The 19,098-nt window shown below is 50.6% G+C and overlaps 3 protein-coding genes across 3 annotated transcripts; 2 read left to right on the top strand and 1 right to left on the bottom strand.

The window, feature by feature from the left end:
- Positions 1 to 439: 439 nt before the first annotated feature.
- EI90DRAFT_3130049 (uncharacterized protein) lies at positions 440 to 913 on the top strand (the record flags this gene model as incomplete). The annotated part of the gene is made up of 1 exon (XM_039064270.1): positions 440 to 913. The coding sequence occupies one exon, from the start codon at positions 440 to 442 to the stop codon at positions 911 to 913; it is 474 nt and encodes a 157-aa protein (XP_038911506.1).
- A 342-nt stretch (positions 914 to 1,255) lies between these two features.
- On the top strand, positions 1,256 to 1,711 carry EI90DRAFT_3130048 (uncharacterized protein; the record flags this gene model as incomplete). Its single annotated transcript, XM_039064269.1, has 1 exon — positions 1,256 to 1,711. The coding sequence occupies one exon, from the start codon at positions 1,256 to 1,258 to the stop codon at positions 1,709 to 1,711; it is 456 nt and encodes a 151-aa protein (XP_038911505.1).
- A 6,477-nt stretch (positions 1,712 to 8,188) lies between these two features.
- EI90DRAFT_3292243 (uncharacterized protein) lies at positions 8,189 to 10,162 on the bottom strand (the record flags this gene model as incomplete). Its single annotated transcript, XM_039067320.1, has 2 exons — positions 9,730 to 10,162; positions 8,189 to 9,661 (listed from the first exon to the last, which is right to left on the bottom strand). The coding sequence occupies exons 1-2, from the start codon at positions 10,135 to 10,137 to the stop codon at positions 8,189 to 8,191; spliced, it is 1,881 nt and encodes a 626-aa protein (XP_038911504.1). The 5' UTR covers positions 10,138 to 10,162.
- Between the last annotated feature and the right edge of the window lie 8,936 nt (positions 10,163 to 19,098).

Genomic DNA, 19,098 nt, shown 5'->3' with positions numbered 1-19,098 from the left:
CGATTTTATCACTAGGGTGTAACCTATCTACAAGTTATGTATATATAGTTACAGCAAGGGTGGGCCCATGAATGGCGGGGCTGAGTGGAGCGGAGCTAATGGAGTTAAACGTTAGCCAACTGAATATTACCAACAAGTCGGGTTATGGGGTTAGTGGAATGGCGGGCTATAACCCAGAAACAGAAAGGAGGGATAGGCCTGAAGGTAGGCTTGCAGGGCAAGCAAGTGAATTGCCCAGCAAGGGTGGGAGTGTGCTAGCAGACGTTGGAGCTGTCTGGAGGCCTTCAGGGTTCTGTACTTAGGGAGGCGTAGGTAATATATTGAATTGAGGGGGTGGTGACCATCGAGGGAGTTGGAGGTGATTGCGGAATACAGAGGCTCCGAGGTTAGTGATGAAGGAGCGGAGGTAGTCCAGAAGGATCAGAGGTAGTGGAGGACGATGGCTGTAGATGGATATGACAAGAAGAGTAACCCCACTCACTCCCGAGTCGTCTCCGACTCCAGAACCACCCCAGTAGAAGCAAGGACAGTTCCAGGTCCTTCCATAAATATTACCCCAGTAACTCCCCCTGCAATCTTTGCAAATATATCTCAACTTCGTGATGCAGCAAAACGACTTCCATCCTCCACCCCTGGAGGGAGTCCAGGTTCAGTTTTTGGACAATACAGCATCATGTTGATCGTGCATGCCTTATCATTATATGCAATGCCCGCAGATGCATGGGAGGGGGAAATTAATCCATGGCTTGACCAGCACTTCGGAGTTTGGGCTATGGGATGGCCAGGGGCTATTCAGAAGTTGGCAAATCAGATTTGGGTCGGTGCTCACAGCCTCAATGGCTTTATAGAAATTCTCCAGTGGCTAGTAGGCAATGGCTACACCATGGACGCTGTAACAGGTCTATCCAACTAGACTTGAGACAGGAAGGAGGGGGGATAGGAATCTCACTGAGGGTCAGGTCTGAAGTAGGGTATATTGGTCCTCTAGAGTGTGGTGCTGATAACTCTCTAGCTACTGTACAGCAGTCACGGAAGAGTCTGATAGACAAAATAGGAAAGAATATCACATGACAATAAGAAAATGGAAACATCGGCCTCTAGACATCGGAAATGGAATCAGAAAAATTAGGAAAAATAGGAAATGTGTGTAAAGAGTGTGAGGGGATATAGGCTACATGTGATGGATGTGAGGTGCTTGCTGAGGGTGGTTGAATTGCGGGATTTGGCTCGTTTAGGGTATCCCCGTTACAACATCATGCTTGGGGGGAAGGTGGATAACATAATTCGTGCCATTGACTTCATGTATCTATTCCAATTCTTACTATTTAGCTCATTGATAATTGAAATCGTGTTCGAACATAGTGTTGGATCATCTTCACACCCTGCATCCCCTTCTTGCACTTCCATTGCAAATTCCAGTTGTGATGTGAGACCTGGAGTCAGTGTGGTGGAACAGCGTTCCGAAATCATGGCACCTTTGCAGCATCCCAATGCTGGTCCTCCAAGATCTAAAGCCCGTGCCACAGAACCTCTAATTGATAATCTCTCCCCACACTTCGCATCAGTCCTCCTGGCAAACACTGCCATGCCCACTGCTCCTAAGAGAGGTGTGAAGCCTAGAGTCAATGCGGAAAAACAGCATGTCAGTATCATGGCACCATCACAAAGTCCCAATGCCAGCCTTCCAGCATCTTGTCAGGGACAGCTCTGAAAGTGGTGAGGTCCCGGCGCAAGGGACTCGATGGGACAGATGTTGGCTATGCATAGCGGCGGTCCTGTCATGAGGTGAGCATCCCCGACCACTTAGTCTGAAGTGGGAAGTTGAGTTGTCATTAAAGGGGAGAAGCTACAGTACTTACCTGAAGTGGGAAGTTGAGAAGAAGGCTGCTTCTTCTGTTCCCACCCCAGGCACTATTATATACATGCAGTTGGGGTCACATGGGAGGAGCCACATCATCTCTGCACACAGCTGCACCTCCCTGGGTATCTCTGCAGGAGATCCCGGAGGTGTGCCATTCTGTAAGCGGGAATGCACATGGCAGGCGTGGCAATCGGGGGAGTGGGGTTAGGTGTGTAGTGATAGGGAAGTTGACCATGGAATGGAAATAGAAAGAAAGAAGAAAAGTGAAAAGGAGAAACCGGGAGTGATAGCAGGGGGAGCAGAGTAGGGTGGTGCAGTGCGGGGTCAGGTGGGGTGTGCCCTGACATTACCCCCCCCCTTAAGCCGCTTTGCCTTGAAGCGGCTGGACAGTTCTCTTTTTCTCTCCCTGGGGCATGGGGGTGCATCTGATGGAACTCCTCGACTAGGTCAGAGGCATGGGTTAGGTGGTCATGTGTGAGCCATTGGTTTTCCAAGTGTGGCCAGCCTGTATACTTTACCAGGTACTGGAGTTTTCGGCGTAGCCACTTAGAGTCCAGGATCTTCTCAACTTCGTACTCCTCTTCTCCATCTATGAGGTCTGGGCCTGGGCAGGGGTTGGCAGGGCGTTCCGCAATCTCATCAGGGTGGTGGGGTCTGATGTTTGTCACAGATACGACTGGGTGGATTCCTCTTTGTCAGGCGGTGAGCCGGAGTTTGATGGCAGTGGGGGAGACAACTTTAATAATCGTGAAGGGGCTGGTCCATTTATGGTCCAGCTTCTTGGTTGGGCGGTCTGTCATGTAATTCTGGGTGCTGAGCCAGACCTGGTCGCCTTCTTGGTATGTAGGGGCTGCCTCATGGTTCCAGTCGTAGTAGCGGGCCATCTCGTCCACCACGTGCTCTAGTGCTGCCTTTGCCTCTTCTTGCATCTTCATCATCCTCAATGAGAAGGCATCAGCAGCTTCTACCTCAGATGTGCATGTGGGCTCTGTCCCCATCCTAGGGTGTTGGCCAGTGTTGAGCTCAAAAGGGGTTCGGTGAGTGGAGGAGTGGACCCGGTTGTTATAGGCAAACTCCACTAGTGGGAGCCAGTCCACCCAGTCATCTTGGCAGTGGTTGACGAATACCCGGAGGTAAGCCTCTACCTCTTGGTTTACTCTCTCCATCTGCCCATCTGTCTGGGGGTGGTAGGGCATCAAGGGGGTGAGCTTGACACCGAGGAGGTCCACAAGTTCTTTCGAGAATTGCGAGACGAAGGTGCTCCCTCTGTCGCTGAGGATCTCTTCAGGGAGACCATGGTGCTTCCAGACATGTTCAAGGAAAAGCCACATGATCCCCGCTGAGTCCACCATCATCACCGTTGGAATTGCGTGGATGCATTTGGATAGGCAGTCCACTACGACCACAACAGTGTTGTAGCCCTTCGACTCAGGGAGTTCTCCGATCATGTCCACTGAAATCACTTGCCAGTGGCAGGCAGGGATCTTGTTCAGGATGAGCTTCCCCACTTTACGAGAGGGGAAGGATTTGACATGGTTGCAGGTGTCACATCTGTGTACATTGTTGTGGGGACAACCCCATGTACCACAAAAAGTCAGATTCTGCGGAATTTGGTCACTAATATGCAGTACATATCCGCTGACGCTCCTGATACTCATTCTATCACTATCCAACACTCCATACACTCACTCCATATTTTTCCTTATTTTCCCCATCATTCCCAACAGCCCCAAGCCAAATTCCCACGCCCAACCACGCAGCCAATTTCACCCCCTCTCCAGATCTCCATAACCACACATACAACCCAGCCATTTTTCTACCCGTTGGTGATGCTATACCTTCCTCCTTTACCCCCGGAGCACTTCCCAGAATGGCAACCCCATATTCGGATGGCTCAGCATGGTGTATAGCCTCACGTGGTCTTGACAGCACCTGTCAATGGCCACATCTCAAGAAGTACTGCACCAATTGGGATGAATGAGGGCTCGTTGGAAAGCTGGAGACGAGGAGGTTGCTTACGGGAGGATATGCGGGCGCTGCGGCGAAGTGTTGCGGAGTTAACCTTCACAATTCCCATTTCGGACCCGTTGTCACATTTTCCCCATTCATTCATATTTCTTTTATTGTTTCTTTGTTCCCAATTGGATATTTATCATTTACGGTTGCCTAACGGCCCGTTTACATTCCCCCACTCCATTCATTCCATTTCCAACTCATATAAACTAGATAATAGCTTGTACATAACAAGTTAGTACTGAATAGACCCATGAAGGGACAAGCAGAAGTTACATCCAAGTGGCAAAGACACCATCCACGACCCTAACACCCCCTCTGAGCTAGTTGCTCACGTCTAAGACTCCTCACATCATAATACTCAGCCTTGACGTCCAAGAGAGATGTAGGTGAGTGTTTGTTTGAGGTTTTTACAGACTCGGTAGCACCCCAGGACCAAAACGGCCCCACGAACCACACCAGCGCACACTACCACCCTCCCCCTTCTCTCTGTCTCGAGTCTAGGCGATAGACCCGTTACAATGTACCGCCTGACATACTCCGCCATCCATGGCCACCAGTAGTCGCAGGAGATGAGTTCCAGGGTCTTCCACCGCCCTGGGTGCCCCATCACGCACGCATCATGGTACAAGCGCACCAGGTCATGGTGGAGTTGCGAGTCTTTCGGGACGTATACTTTTCCTCTGTACAGAACCAGCTCTCCTTGTTTCTCCCACTCATCCGACCTCAGCATGCCCTCTCCCAGTTCCTGCATTGCCTTTACCACCTTCTCATCCAGGTCCTTTGCCCTGCTGATCCTCTCGAGGATAGTCATCCCTTCACCTTCCACCAAGACCACCTCTGCTGTGTGGGCCTTGAACCAAGCAGGTTGGAGGAGAGTCAGCCCATCATTGTCGTCCTTGCCTTTTGGGTGGTCAGCACGGTGCGAGAGCACATCAGGTTTCCCCATGAGTTTCCCTGGGCAGTGGTGTCAGGGCACACCCACCCAACCCACCTCCACCCAGGCCCACCCAGGTCCACCTCACCCAGTGCCTCCTCTTTTTCTCTTTCCTGTTCGTCCTCCCTTCTACCTCCCTTCTACTTCTGTTTCTATTTCTATTTCTATCTCTATTTCTATCTTACACAGACAACCTTTCTTTACATCTATGTATCACCAACCCGCCCATGACGCGCAAATGACATGCCCAGCCCCGGATGACTCTAGGGTAGAACCTAGTATGCGTGTGTGCAGCATACACCCTCAGGATCCCCCATGGGGACACCCGGGTGACTGTGGCTGTATGTGGGGTGACATGGCAGACCTCATGTGACTCAGACCGCAAGTATATAAACACTCCTGGGGTGGGAACTGAAGAAGTAACCTTCTTCTCAACATTCCCACTTCAGTGTAAGTGGCCAGGGACCATCGTCCCACATCCGGCCCATCTGTACATGCGCCCACTCTACACCCTGCGAGAGCCTCAGCCCTGGGCGCTACATCTGGGCCCCCCTCGACCCTGGACATGTCCCTGACAGGTGGATGAGGGTGAAGTGGAATTGGGAGAGGAAGAGTGACCACTGCGCTTGGCACTGATTCAGCTGTTGCACAATGTGGAAATACCCTAGGTTGCGGTGGTTGGAGTAGACATCGACTTTCTCCTCCACTCCTTGTAGGAAATGCCACCACTCCTCAAGGGTGTGTACAACGAGCATTTCCTTGTCGTACACCTTGTGGTTACGCTCTACATCTGTGAAGCTCTCCATCTGTCTGGAGCTGGGATAGGACCGTTCCAGTCACAAAGTTAGAGGTGTTGCACTTGAGTTTGAAGCGACCTGTATCAGCAGGGAAAGCAAGGACCAGGGCGGAGGTGACGGCGTCTTTGAGGGCCTGGAAAGTGCGGTCTTTGTCTGGTCCCCAGGTCCATGCCTTGGTTTTGTGGGTTAGCATGTGGAGGGGGCAGGCTGTCTCAGAAAAGTCTTTGATGAACCAGCGGTAGAAGTTGACAAACCCCAAGGAGGGCTGTACTTCTTTGACCTTGGTTGGGGTTGGCCAGTCAAGAACTCCACGGACTTTCATGGGGTCCATCACGACACTTCCCTCAGAGATGATGAGGCCGAGGTACTCGATCCACTTCCGCTCGAACTTACACTTTTCCGGCTTCAAGAAGAGCCTCCGCTTCCACAGTGTCTCCAGGACCTCTCAGATGACCCTCTGGTGTTCCTCCAGGGTGGCAGTGAAGATCAAGATGTCGTCCATGTAGCAGATGATGACCTCTCGGTCGATGAAGTCTTGGAGAATGTCGTTCATCATTGTTTGGAATGTTGCCAGGGAGTTACACAGGCTGAAGAACATAACGGTGTAACAGGGAAATCCATCCCAATGTCACACAGGCTCACAGGGGGGACAGTAGTCTCCTGGCCTCACTGACTGTCACTAAAAGAGGTCCTTGTAGTACGGTGCTGTTTGTGTTGCTGCTGTATAGTTGTGGCTGTGCAGTCACGGGACTACCCCAACTACACTCACCAATGTATGTACATGAAAGAATGAAAGAGCACTGTTTTGTAGTGCAAGGGTTTATCCCTGCAACAATGGTAGGCTCGAATAATCCCTGGTTGGTCAAAAATGCCGCCTTCCACTCATTGCCGTCCTTGATGCGGACGTTGTTAAATCCCCAGTGCAGGTCTAGCACTGAGAAGTACTTAGTGTTTCGGAGGCATGTGAGGATGTCTGAAATGAGTGGGAGGGGGTATGAGTTTTTGACCATGATCTTGTTGAGCTTCCGGTAGTCCTGGACCAGGCACAACGATCCATCCTTCTTCTTGACAAAGAAGACTGGGGCTCCCATCAAGGATTTGGATGCCTGTATGCGCCCGTTCCACAGGTTCTCATGCAGGAACTCATCTAGTTCCTTCTGTTCTGGTCATGACAGGGGGAAGGTCCTCCCTCTCAGGAGTTTGGCATCCAGCACCAGGTCTATTGCATGGTCCCAGGGCTTCCGGGGGGGCAGCTGGTCGAAGGCCTCTTTCGAGAACATGTCCCGGAAGTCCTGGTACTGTTCTGGGACTAGCACCTCAAACGGCGCAGGTTCCACTTCTGGTTCGCAGGCTTCCTGGGCCATCCACTGAGATGGTGTTGTAACGGGTCTATCCAACTAGACTTGCAACATGAAAGAGGGGGGATAGGAATCTCACTGAGGGTCAGGTCTGAATGGGTATATTGGTCCAGTCGAGTCTGGTGCTGATACTCTCTAGCTACTATACAGTAGTCACGGAAGAGTCCGATAGACAAAATAGGAAAGAATATCACATGACAATAAGAAAATGGAAACATCGGCCACTAGACATCGGAAATGGAATCGGAAAAATTAGGAAAAATAGGAAATGTGTGTAAAGAGTGTGAGGGGATATAGGCTACATGTGATGGATGTGAGGTGCTTGCTGAGGGTGGTAGAATCGTGGAATTTGGCTTGTTTAGGGTACACCGGCAAATCCCCATTACATACAGGCCTAGCTCTCAATCATGGTCCCTCATGATATCCAAAATGAAACCAGCAGCATCATCCCCAATCCACAAATCCTGAGGGTTTGTAAAGAATAAATCATGAATGTTGCATAAATAAATAACTTGATGTGATGCGTGATTGGGACTGCCAGATTTGCGTCAACCCGGCAACATCAGGGAGGCTTCTTCCTCCACACTCTAGGCTCGTATTCGCTAATGCGAGGCATGTATCCATGCTCAAGGCAATGCTCAGCCTCGTCTCCATTTTGCAACACAACACAAATTGTCCTCGGAAGCAATGTCTTTGACGTCTTAACGGATCCCTGATAGCCATACACTTGAGCGGTCTGACTATGGTGCTGACTAGCAGAACCTTCTGGACACTTGGCTCGCACAAAATCGACTGAGTAACATGTCACACGTTCAGTAAACCAACCCCATGAGACTGTGCTGGGGTAAGGGTCGCGGGATTTCGACTCAATGAGCGCATTCTTCTGGCATCTCTGGCTGTCTAGACTATCATCCCGTGCATACGGAGCACTTCTCTGGCATCTGGGATTACTCTCTCTGCCGAGAACATCTGGCTGAGCAATGGGTTCTCGAACATCTAACTTGTTATGAGTCTTCGACCTTGAACATGGCTTTGACATCGCACAGCTCACATGCGGACTTTGGCATTGGACAGGAGGCCTAAGCTCTTTATGCATGGCCTCTCGGCTCGATGATGATGTCTCCAGGTGACTGGGTACTCGGCTTCCGCACTCACTCATGGTGCTGGCAGTTGGCTCCATTTCACCTTTGAATCCTGACATGAGACTTGGATCAGGGACACCTCAGCACTCTAGACTTTCTATGATCCCTTCTGTTGTCGTTGCAGCTTCACTCTGGTGATCAAGACGTCCTGGAACATGGGAGATCGCGTTCATCTCACCCTCGAGCCAGCAATTGGCATCAATCTTTATCATTCTGCCATGAACTTGCATGCATCTCCGTGCCGTTGTGGCCATTACATCTGGGAGAACTACAGGTCGAACGAGAGGTTTAGGCACAATGGTAAGCCTCATTTTCACTCCCATCGCCGACTTGTATGGGCCATTGCTGATTTCGCTTACTTCGGCCCAAGACTCCGCATTCGACATGCAATTGATCCCACGCTTGGGCCCAGACTCACAATCCAAGACCAGTACTCGAATGGTCCCATCAGCTCCCTCAAGCGTGAAGGTGTCACCATGGGACTCAACACCTCGCGAACGTTCGGCCTCTGGAGTCTCCTCAGACTCTTGTTCTCGGGCTAGGCCATCGCCCGGACACTCATTCGCATTTGAGACCTTGTCGGGGTCTTTCTCGGGTCGGCATTCATAGCCATCGCCAGGGAAACATGGGGCTTTCGCATGCTTGGGCGCTCTAATACCAGGACTAGCAGTAACGGCATTCTTGAAGGTAGGGCTTTTCACTGCATCGATTCTGCCATGTATGATAGCGTGCTTGCCAATCAAATCACAATCTCGTTCTTCATGATTCAACTCGTGTGTAAGAATGACTTCAGGGGGATCAATCATCCCAATGCCCTCGGGTACTGCATCAAAGCCGATGTCGGATTCACATCCAGAATCGCATGCATAGTCATCCACTGAGTCGGAATTTCCGAACACACCGCTGAAGCTGAGAGGCCGTAGCTCTTTATCCTTGAGCTCAGTGCCAATTTGCACCAGGTTAGGCTCGCCTCTGAACTGGACCTCGTGCTCTGCATCTTCAAAGAGAACCACAAAGTCACCCTGAACGACGTAAGTGCCCTCTACCATCTTAAGCATGGAAACCTCATGGCGGAACTCGGTACACAATGTAGAACAACAACAATTGAGCTCTTCATTGAGGCCAGGAGGCCTTAGCTCTTTATCTTTATGCTCACTGTGCTCTTGTGCTGAGTCCAGGGCTCGTGCTATTTCTGACTTCCTGCTGGATTCAGACTCGCGTTTGGCTTCGAACAGGGCGATATCATCACCGCAAATGATGTAGATGCCTTCCGGCATATTGAGCGCGAGGATATCACTGTGGAGCTTGACATTTCGTATACTTTCGGCCTCTGGAGTCACCTTAGACTCGTATCTGCCATCGCCCGAATACTTCATCACATTGATACCCTTATCAGGGTCTTTTGTGGGCAGTTCTCCATAACCGTCTTCGAACTCAGGGGTGATAGGAAGCGACTTCACGTACTCAGGCGCTTCACCACGATTGGGATTGAATTCATGTCCTACAACCTTATCTGGATCCTTCTTGGGCGGATCCTTGTACCCTTCACCGGACTCATGCATCGAAAACTTAACTTGCTCAGCCACTTCGCTGTTGTCGAACTCATACTTGGGGAACTGACAGGGAATGCCACTTGATTTCTTAATTCTCGCCTGAGTCGCTCCGGACTAGTGTCTTCACATCTGCCTTCGCTGGGCTCAACAGGGGACTTGGCGCTGCTGCTGCACTCTTCGGTCTCGGTCACACCTTCTAATTTGGAGATTTGTACAGGCTGTGAATCGATCAGGTCAAATTTGAAGTCGCAGTAGTATCCGATTGCCTCCGTTGACTGAGGCTCCTCGACTCGGCAAACAAGGTCGATTGCTGCATGTTCTGAGGTCTGGCATACTGTGAAAATGTCGGATTTCGAGACACATTCGGGGTCGCTAGGCCTTAGCTCTCGATCATTGTGCTCTGGCGTGGTGTGTAAGAAATCCAGCGGTTGAGGTGCCTTGGGTGTTGTTGGATCACCTGTCTGGGGTGGGTCCATGGTCTCAATACCGTCGAAGCGCGAGTCCACATCTGAAGTGTCAGGGGAAGTTTCACGGGAGTTCTTGTTATGGAAATGGGAATTTCCCATTTTAGACCCTTATGGGTTCTGTATCATGTGATATGTAGAGTAATTAAGTTGAACCAATCAATAATTAACCAAAAAACCCGCTGTGCTAACATCTGTTACACCACATGTCAAACCATCTGTGAAACCACCTGTAAACCATTATGTCCAACCCCCCTTCCCTATTCCTGCGCCAGAACAGACGAAAATGGGCGCTTCCGGCCCCATTTTTGTAACAGTTCTCTTCATCAAACCATGCGAACGAGTCGAAGACATTGAAAGCCGTTTTGCAAGGGGCCTCATCGTCAAGATACGACTTCAGGCTGAAGACATCGTAGATCGATCCACACAAGTCTTCATACTGGATACACAGGTCCGGGTCCGCGACGTTGGTGCGCTTTTCATGAGTCTTCTCATTGTCATAGTACACATGCGAATTGAGGACATTGCGGATGGTTTCACAGGCTTTCCCATCGTCGCTGGGTAGCATCAGACAGTCTACTGGAACCTCGATACTATGTAGCAGATCTGCGCCTTTAGACTTCGCAATGTACAATTCCCAGTCTGAATCATAGTCACAATCTGGTTCACAAGGAGTATCACCATCGAAATATGAGTCCAGGTCAAAGCTCTCATAAACCGTCTCATGGGGATTCTCGTCATCGTGGCGCGAATCCAAACTGGGGCTAGGAACATCATGGATTGTTTTGCGAGAGTTCTCGGAATGCGGGTCGAAATCGAAGACATCGTTGACTATTTCACTGTCGGCTAGATCGGATTTGTAGTATGCAATCGCCTCCATTGACTGAGGCTCTCCGGCTTTGTCTGAACACACTAAGTGGATTGTAGTCGGCTGTAAGGCCTGGCAGACTTGGCCTCCTTCAAGAACAGCGGATTCTGAGACATGTTCAAGGCCGCTAGGCCTTAGCTCTTGATCATTGAGCTCTAGCATGTTGGGATAACTTGCGCTATCGTAGGCACTCGCCTCTAGGTTTGTTGCGTCATCAGACTTCAGCTCAGGCATGTAATCTTTGGATACAGCAATTGACTTGATTTCGTAGGCGCTCCGCGCTTCACGGGCTTCAGGCTGGTACTGGTCCATCTGGTCTAGTGTTGAGCTGCTGGCACTTGTCTCGGCATCGAACTCGGGCGTGAAATCGCTCTGAACCGTGGAGTGCATTGAAAGTTCTGGTGAATCGACATATACACTGGTCCACACATCAGACATCAATGAATAGAAACTAATTCTTTTGCGATCGTGGGCATCTTGCAGCAGGGCCCTTGCCGCTGCAACAACATCATGCATACTGGGGGGCTGAGTCAAATCAAGCCACAGACTTTGAACTTGCAGATCGAACTTGAGCTTGTGCCTAAACTTCGACGGAAATCCACGGAAAAACAAATCATCGTGCTCAACAACAGCGAGGGCACCCTGTGCCTCTAAGGAGTTGGAAATGGCTTCAAACTTGCACAAATATCGGTCAAGGTGATCAAAGGTCTTCATCTTGCAACCTTTTTTTACGAACTTGTGGAGATCCTTGAGGCAAAATAAGGGTTCTTCGTCAACGCCATAAAAGTCCAGCAGGTCTTTCTTGAGCAACACCCAATTTGGGTTCTCGAATCCATCCAGCGTGGAAATGAACCTCGCTTCCTTGTCAGTGCAGTAAGTGGTCAGAAATTCGCATTTCTGAGCTTCCGTGAAAAGTGCCGCATCAGCCAGTGACTCATATTTGCTAAGGAACTTGACGATCCACCTGCCTCTGAATCGGGGTGCATCTGGGCTACGGGGCATCGGCATGGGTGTGTAAAATATCGGCACTGCAACAGTGGGACCTATGGCCATCTTGAAAGGTTAAAAACAAAAAGGTGAAACTTGAAAATGATTGTGTGGGTCGCTCAGGACCTGTTCTGATGATACTCGGATGATTCTCTATGCCGCTTGTCATCCAGAAAGGAGAGGAATCGTAAAATGAGGGTCAAATGGAAGTAAACAGGGTGACATGTTGCCAAAACATGTTGCAAAACTTGGTAATCAGAGAAACTAATGCCGGCTCCTGTGCTCTCTTCATGAGATCCGCCAGGAGTTAACCACTTGAGCAATAAACTCGACCCCCTGTGCCTCATCGTGAGATCTGCCAGGAGGGACAATCGCGATAAACTTGCTTAAGGGCAGCATGTCGCTAAAACTTGATAACAAACACAGGCTCCTGTGTCTCTTCGTGAGATCCACCAGGAGTGAACAACTTTAACAATAACACGATCCCCTGTGCCTCGTCTTGAGGTCCTCCAGGAGAAACAAATGTGAAACTTGCAAAGTCTTGCAGGTGCGGGTGGAATGTGTGGATCTGTAGACTTGTAGATCCTTTCTTGTACTTCTTCCTCTTCTTAGGGTAACAAATGGTGTAGATAGTCGATATCCAAATAAAATGAGGGTGTTTCCAAACAAATGAAAGACGTGAACTTGCGTGATTGAAAACCTGACAAAGTGGATTATCCCCCCTGTAAGGACCACCAGATTTGTAACAGGTCTATCCAACTAGACTCATGACATGAAAGAGGGGGGATAGGAATCTCACTGAGGGTCAGGTCTGAATGGGTATATTGGTCCAGTCGAGTCTGGTGCTGATACTCTCTAGCTACTATACAGTAGTCATGGAAGAGTCCAATAGACAAAATAGGAAAGAATATCACATGACAATAAGAAAATGGAAACATCGGCCTCTAGACATCGGAAATGGAATCGGAAAAATTAGGAAAAATAGGAAATGTGTGTAAAGAGTGTGAGGGGATATAGGCTACATGTGATGGATGTGAGGTGCTTGCTGAGGGTGGTAGAATCGTGGAATTTGGCTCGTTTAGGGTACACCGGCAAATCCCCATTACAGCGTTGTGGTCACTCTTAGTTCGTGTCCTCACCCTGGAGGGATGATAGCAGTGTAAATCCTGTCCCCAGGTTCCACCATGGGGTCTGGGTCAGCATGTCCTTGTGCTGGCTGGCAGGAGGACAGGCAGTGGGACATACTGACCTTTTGCCACATCCAGTCCACCTCTGGGTTGTGGTGCAGCAACCATGAGTGTCCTATGATGAGGGACTGCTGCCCAAGGTTCGCGACGGTGAAGCGGGCCCGCTCCATGTGCCATCTGAATGTCAGGAGGGCCTCTAGTTCCTCAGTTATGGCCCCATTCTCGTTTGGGGTCCCATCAACGTTGCGGACAGGAATGGGTTGGGGGAGCGGGGTCGTCTTGAGCTGGTGTTTTCTGACAAACTCAGGGCTTACAAAGTTCCCAGTGGCTCCCAAGTCCAGGAGGGCTGACACAGAGACAGTGGTGAGGGAGGTCAAGGCAGTCAGCTTTACAGCTAGGTTGAGGGATCTGGGGGGTTGCTTGGACAGCACATAGATGGCGGGTGGCAGGACCGCTACTTCCGGTGCTGCACTTGGTGTTTCTCTGCCCTTACTGATCGAGGATGCGATTTTCCTCTTTTTCTTGGCGATGACTCAGTGGAATTTGGATGTCGGCGCTGGCTTAGGTGCATCATGGTATCTACATGAGCTGGTACTATCGCCTACAGGCGGCCAGGGCGTGTCCCTCACTGGTTGCCTTCCTGAAAATCCTCTTGGGCTTCTACCTCCTGCCCTTGTCCTCCATCCGTCTCCATCCCCGGCTCATCCACCAGCTGCCTTCTCAGCCCCTCCATGAGTGCCCTGAGGTCCTCTGGGTGCATCCGTCTGGCTTGGCGGGTTTTTGGCTGCAGGCAGTCCCACACGATGTGCCCCAGTGCATTGCAATTGTAGCAGAGGCCATTTCGTCTTTGGTCTATCCTCGAGCAGTCAAGGTCCATGGGTTGTGGCCCTCCCCTACTGCAGGGCGGGCTGCAGGGGGTGGCAGTGCAGCGGTGGGTTGGGGGTGTGGCAGTGCAGGGGCTGGGCAGGCTTGCAGGAAGGTGGTAGGGAGTGGGAATCTCACAGGTGGGAGTTGGGGCCTGACTGGGGGCAAGCGGGGCTGGGTCACCTGGAAGCGTCGCCACTGGTTGTCGAGGAGGGTGGCCTCGTGTTTCCACTCGGCCCAGGTAGTTGGCATGGGGTGGAGGTGGTAGATGCTCTCTCAGAGCCGGGAGTTGATCACCTGTTCAAAGCGGTCTACTAGCCCTACATCTCCTAGCCGCAAGGTGGGGCTGTGTTAGAACTGGGCGAGGGCGGACGATTCCGGAGGGGAACCGGAGACTTAGCAAGGAGGGACCTTGGCCTCAGTGACTCAAGCGGAGCGCTGTGCCATTGCTGTTTGTCCATTTGGTCCTTAATTTCATAGGGGGCGAGCAGGAAGTCTCTAAGGGGCATTTCAGGTCGATTTTAGACTAAGGCCTAAAACGAGTATGTACAGGCACCGATATATATAATGAGAGGGCGAAAGCACAAGGAAACAAAGGGGATCCAAATCGGAACGAAGGCGTCCAAACAGGAACAAAGGGAAGACCGAAGCGGAGCGGTACCGAAGGTCATAAGGCAGAACCTGTGGTACGTCCAAAAGGAGGTAAGGAGGGCAAGGCCCAGAGGGGCAGGAGGATGAGGGGAAGTGGGGATGATGACTAACTGGCTAGAATGGGAAGAAGCAGCAGTCCAAATAGGGATGAGGGGAAAATGCGAGAGTGTCAGAGACCAGATTCAAGACGAAGGAATGTCTCCGTAACGGAGGGCTTTGGCCTCAGCGACTTCTGCCAGGAGCGCTGTGCCTAGTGACACGTCCGTGCCCTAACTTACTGACTGGCACTTAGAAACTAGTGGGGTAACTCTAGTTGATTTATCTGCTGGGGCGTAACCTATGTACAAGTAGTGTATATATATGGTTACAGCGGAGACGGTTCCGCAATTGGCGGAGCCGGACGGAGCGGAGCTAACGGGGTTAAGACATTAGCCGACTGAATATTACCGACAAGTCGGTTCGCGGGGTTAGCGGAAAGGCAGGCGTTAACCCAGAAACGGAAAGGAGGGATAGGCCCGAAGGTGGACTCTGCAGGGCAGGCGAGTGTATTGCCCAGCGGAGGCGGGAGTGCGCTAGCGGACGTCGGAGCTGTCCGGAAGTCTTCGGGGCTCCGTACTTAGGGAGGCGTAGGTAATAAATTGAAATGAGGGGGTGGTGACCATCGAGGGGTACCGAGAGGTTTGCAGAATACGGGGGCTCCGAGGTTGGTGAGGGGGGAGCGGAGTTAGAACGGAAGGGTCGGAGAGCCCGGAAGTCGATGGCCGGGAATGGATATGACAGAGAGATACATTACAAGCGGCAAAAGTGCCGAAGGTGATCCATGGAGCTCAGAGGTTGCGGAGCTTACAGAAGTTGTGGAGGTGGGGTTGAAAGTCCGAGGGATATTGGCAATGTGTCAGGGACAGCTCCGAAAGCGGCGAGGTCCCGGCGTGCGGGACTCGGTGGGACGAGTAGCAGCTGTGCGTAGCGGCGATCTCGTCACGGGGTGAGCATCCCCGACCACTTAGCCTGAAGTGGGAATGTGAGTTATTATTAAAAGGGAAGGCTACACTACTTGCCTGAAGTGGGAATGTGAGAAGAAGGCTACTTCTTCGGTTCCCACTCCAGCTGTTATTATATACATGCGGGATCGGTCACGTGGGGCGCGCCACGTCACCCTCGCACACAGCCACGGCTCTCCAGGTGCCTTCGCAGGAGATCCCGAGAGGGCCCACTGTGGGTGCGGGGTAAGTGCGGTGGCGATGGCGGCGATATAGGAACAGTGAGATACAAGAGGGGAAATGGGCGTGCACGCCAGTGATACATTGAGCAGCGGGAAAGGTGGTCCATGTGAGAAAGAAAGAAAGAAAGAAAGAAAGAAAGAAGGAAAGGAGAAAGGAGAAAGGAAGAGGGAGGAGCGGTGCAGAGCGGGGGAGTGGAGCAAGGGTCAGGCAGGGCGTGCCCTGACACAATGGTGTTTACGTAGTATGAGGTCACCAATGCAATGGACTAAGGCCGAGGTGGAGTCAAAGTCCGAGGTAGGAGCTATGACGGAGGCTCGGAGCAAAGGTACGAGTGGTGTTCGAGTACGAAGTACAGGACAGCGGCGGAAGGTCATAACTTGGCAGGGGGTCAACGGAAGAGGGCCAGAGGAGAGAGAGAGGAAGGAGGAAGGAGGAAAGGTGTCAGGTCCGAAGGTGAGTATCGGAGTGGATGGGAGGAGAGTAGGAGGGTGACGGAAGGGTGGAGGTGTTGTGGGGAGGAAGCGGAGGAGTGGGAGGAGGAGTAGTAGGAGGGTGGCGAGAGGAGTGGTGTTCGGTCCGAGGTGAGTGTCGGAGCGGACGGAGATAGGGCAGGAGAGGGACGGAGGAGTGGAGGTGGCATGGGGGGGTGAGAGGAGGTGTGGTGTCAGGACCGAAGGTGAATATCGGAACGGACAGCGGTAGGGTAGGACTCCGGAGGTGGTGAAGGAAGGAGGTCCGGGAGTCGGGTCGGGATCGGATATGCATGGATATGACAGGCTGAGGATCTTGAACTCTTGGATGACCTTGTCCACAGAGTCGGTGCCTTGTCGCAAGGTGGCCAGCTTCTGCCTGGCCGTGGCTTTGCGGTTCAGGTCTTGGAACATGGCATCGAGTTCCGTGTTGAACTCATCCATGGTGAGCCTGGGGGAGCCTGTTGTCAGCAGCGCAATGGTACGCTGCATCGCCCATGCTCCCGCAGTCCCTCCCTTCATGTAAGACAGGACAAAGAGGATCTGGGAGAGGGCATCAGGAAACTCCGCTGCCCAAACATGGAAGTAGATGCCACATTCAGCCTTGAAGTGGTCAAGGTCTTCAGTTGCTCCAGAGAAGGGGGTGGGGGGGGGGGGCAACTTTAGGCGGTTTGGGTCTGGGGGGGGTGCCGGTGCTGGTGCAGGCACTGGCACCGGTGTGGGTGCAGCTGGGGGTTGGTTCTGGGCTTGGCTCTCTACGATGGCCTGGAGCTCTTGGAATCAGGACAGCAGCTCATCATACTGCTCTTCAGTCACCATAGCGGGGGAGATGGGGGAGGTGGGGGAAATGAGGTTAAAGCCTTCTTCTGCTGTCAGGGACAACTCCGAAAGCGGCGAGGTCCCAGTGCAAGGGACTCGATGGGACAGATGTCAGCTATGCATAGCAGTGGTCCCATCGTTGTCAGAGACCAGATTCGAGACGAAGGGATGTCTCCGTTGTAGGAGAAATAACGGCCACACTATGGAAACCCATTATGAAAATATGCCAGATAAATCACAAAACCTCATACGACAAGTAGATATGAGAACATAGAAGGACCTGAATTTTTACGAATTACGAATTATTACGACTATACACGATAAATCGAAAGAAAGAAAAATAACAAAAATACTTCAAGCTTACCATCAACGAGACGGAATTCTCGGGGGAATTTATAGCAAATATTAAACCAAGAATTAGGACAATCGACCAAGATTTGACTATAAAAATAATCAGAGAACCTCCACGGAAACTACTTTCCCATGTCCGCACACATAGCAAGGATGGAAGTACCACGGAACAAAGATTCCTCAGGAACTAATGCAAAAGTCAAAGTCGTGTTTATAATAGGAAATGTAGATGTCACCCAAACGGAACCAATGAGAGTAATTATAGGGGAAACTACCCATAAACGACGGAGATATGACTAAAACTCCTGCAAAACGAGGACAATGTCTAAAAAGCAAGCGTGAAGATTAACTAGTAACGACCGAGACAAGCTTGATAGCCCATTAGAAAGGAAAGGATCTACTCTTAATCCTCCCAAATTTCCATAATAAAAGGATCATGCGTTAATGAGAAATCCAATAACGGGAATAGCGACATCAAAAGTCCGAGCTCAGGGACAAGACGATGATTGCGTAGGATCCATAATTAAAACATACAACGAAATTTACACGGAAATTATGAAAAATAGGAAACTATAGTTATGCAAATTCTCAGCCCAAACGGTCCAGCCGTTGTGAAGTTATACCCATGACGGGAATATAGGAATCCGCATCATGTGTAATGACACGTGAGGGTGGCGATGCGCAGGGAACCAGCCGTCGGAACCGAGATCCGCACTTCGGCAGATCGCGAAGACCAATTTCCGTCCAAATAAGGAAGAGCCCGGTCAAAACAAAGCACGAAAAGTGCAAAAACAACCTTAGATCATGAGGGAAAAATCTGAAATAAATCACAGAAGCCCATATGAAAGAAATAAACACCCGCGCATATCATAAATCCCGAACAACTAAACGAAAACGGCTCCCGCATACGAACAGCTATGGGAACGACGCACGTGATTACCGAATGTGCGCGCGAAACTTTGCTAACTCAACGAATACAGGGAAATAGGACACAACCTTAGTACCATTGGAAAGGTGGGAATAAATGGAAATTTATGATACCAAGAACGTGAGAAAACATCCAGAAATGAATGAGATACAAGGACATGAAGTTAGAAACCTGAAAACACGCGGGAAGACAGCTTCAAGAGGTCTAGAGCCCTAAATAAAATACATAAAAATATGATATCTTCGAGGACGACCTACTATAACAACGAACAATACATATGGAGGATTAGGATGTGATAATACAAAAGGGAATCAGGGAATATGAACGAAATTCACGAAAACTACTAAACTACGACGGACCATGGCGGGAATTTTAGGGAACGATGTTCTAATGAAGTAGAGAGCTATAACACATTCGTTTGAGTAATTCTTGATTACTAGCAACTTTTTCTTTCAGTTTTAAACCTGAATAATTCACTCATTTATCATTTCAGTCTCATTTTAACTAAAATGTCACTAAATAAAATTGGAATAAATCAGCTGAAGGTCTCAGCACAGTCGCACGCATAGTAATGCGAGGTTTGAATTCAGTATGACCGAGTCATAGCGAACTTAATGGGAAATAT

This window comes from Cantharellus anzutake (assembly GCF_015039405.1).
Source record: "Cantharellus anzutake strain C23 chromosome Unknown EI90scaffold_62, whole genome shotgun sequence".
Lineage (NCBI taxonomy): Eukaryota > Fungi > Basidiomycota > Agaricomycetes > Cantharellales > Hydnaceae > Cantharellus > Cantharellus anzutake.
The sequence above is the reverse complement of the archived record's forward strand: the minus strand, read 5'-3'. Positions and strand labels throughout refer to the sequence as shown.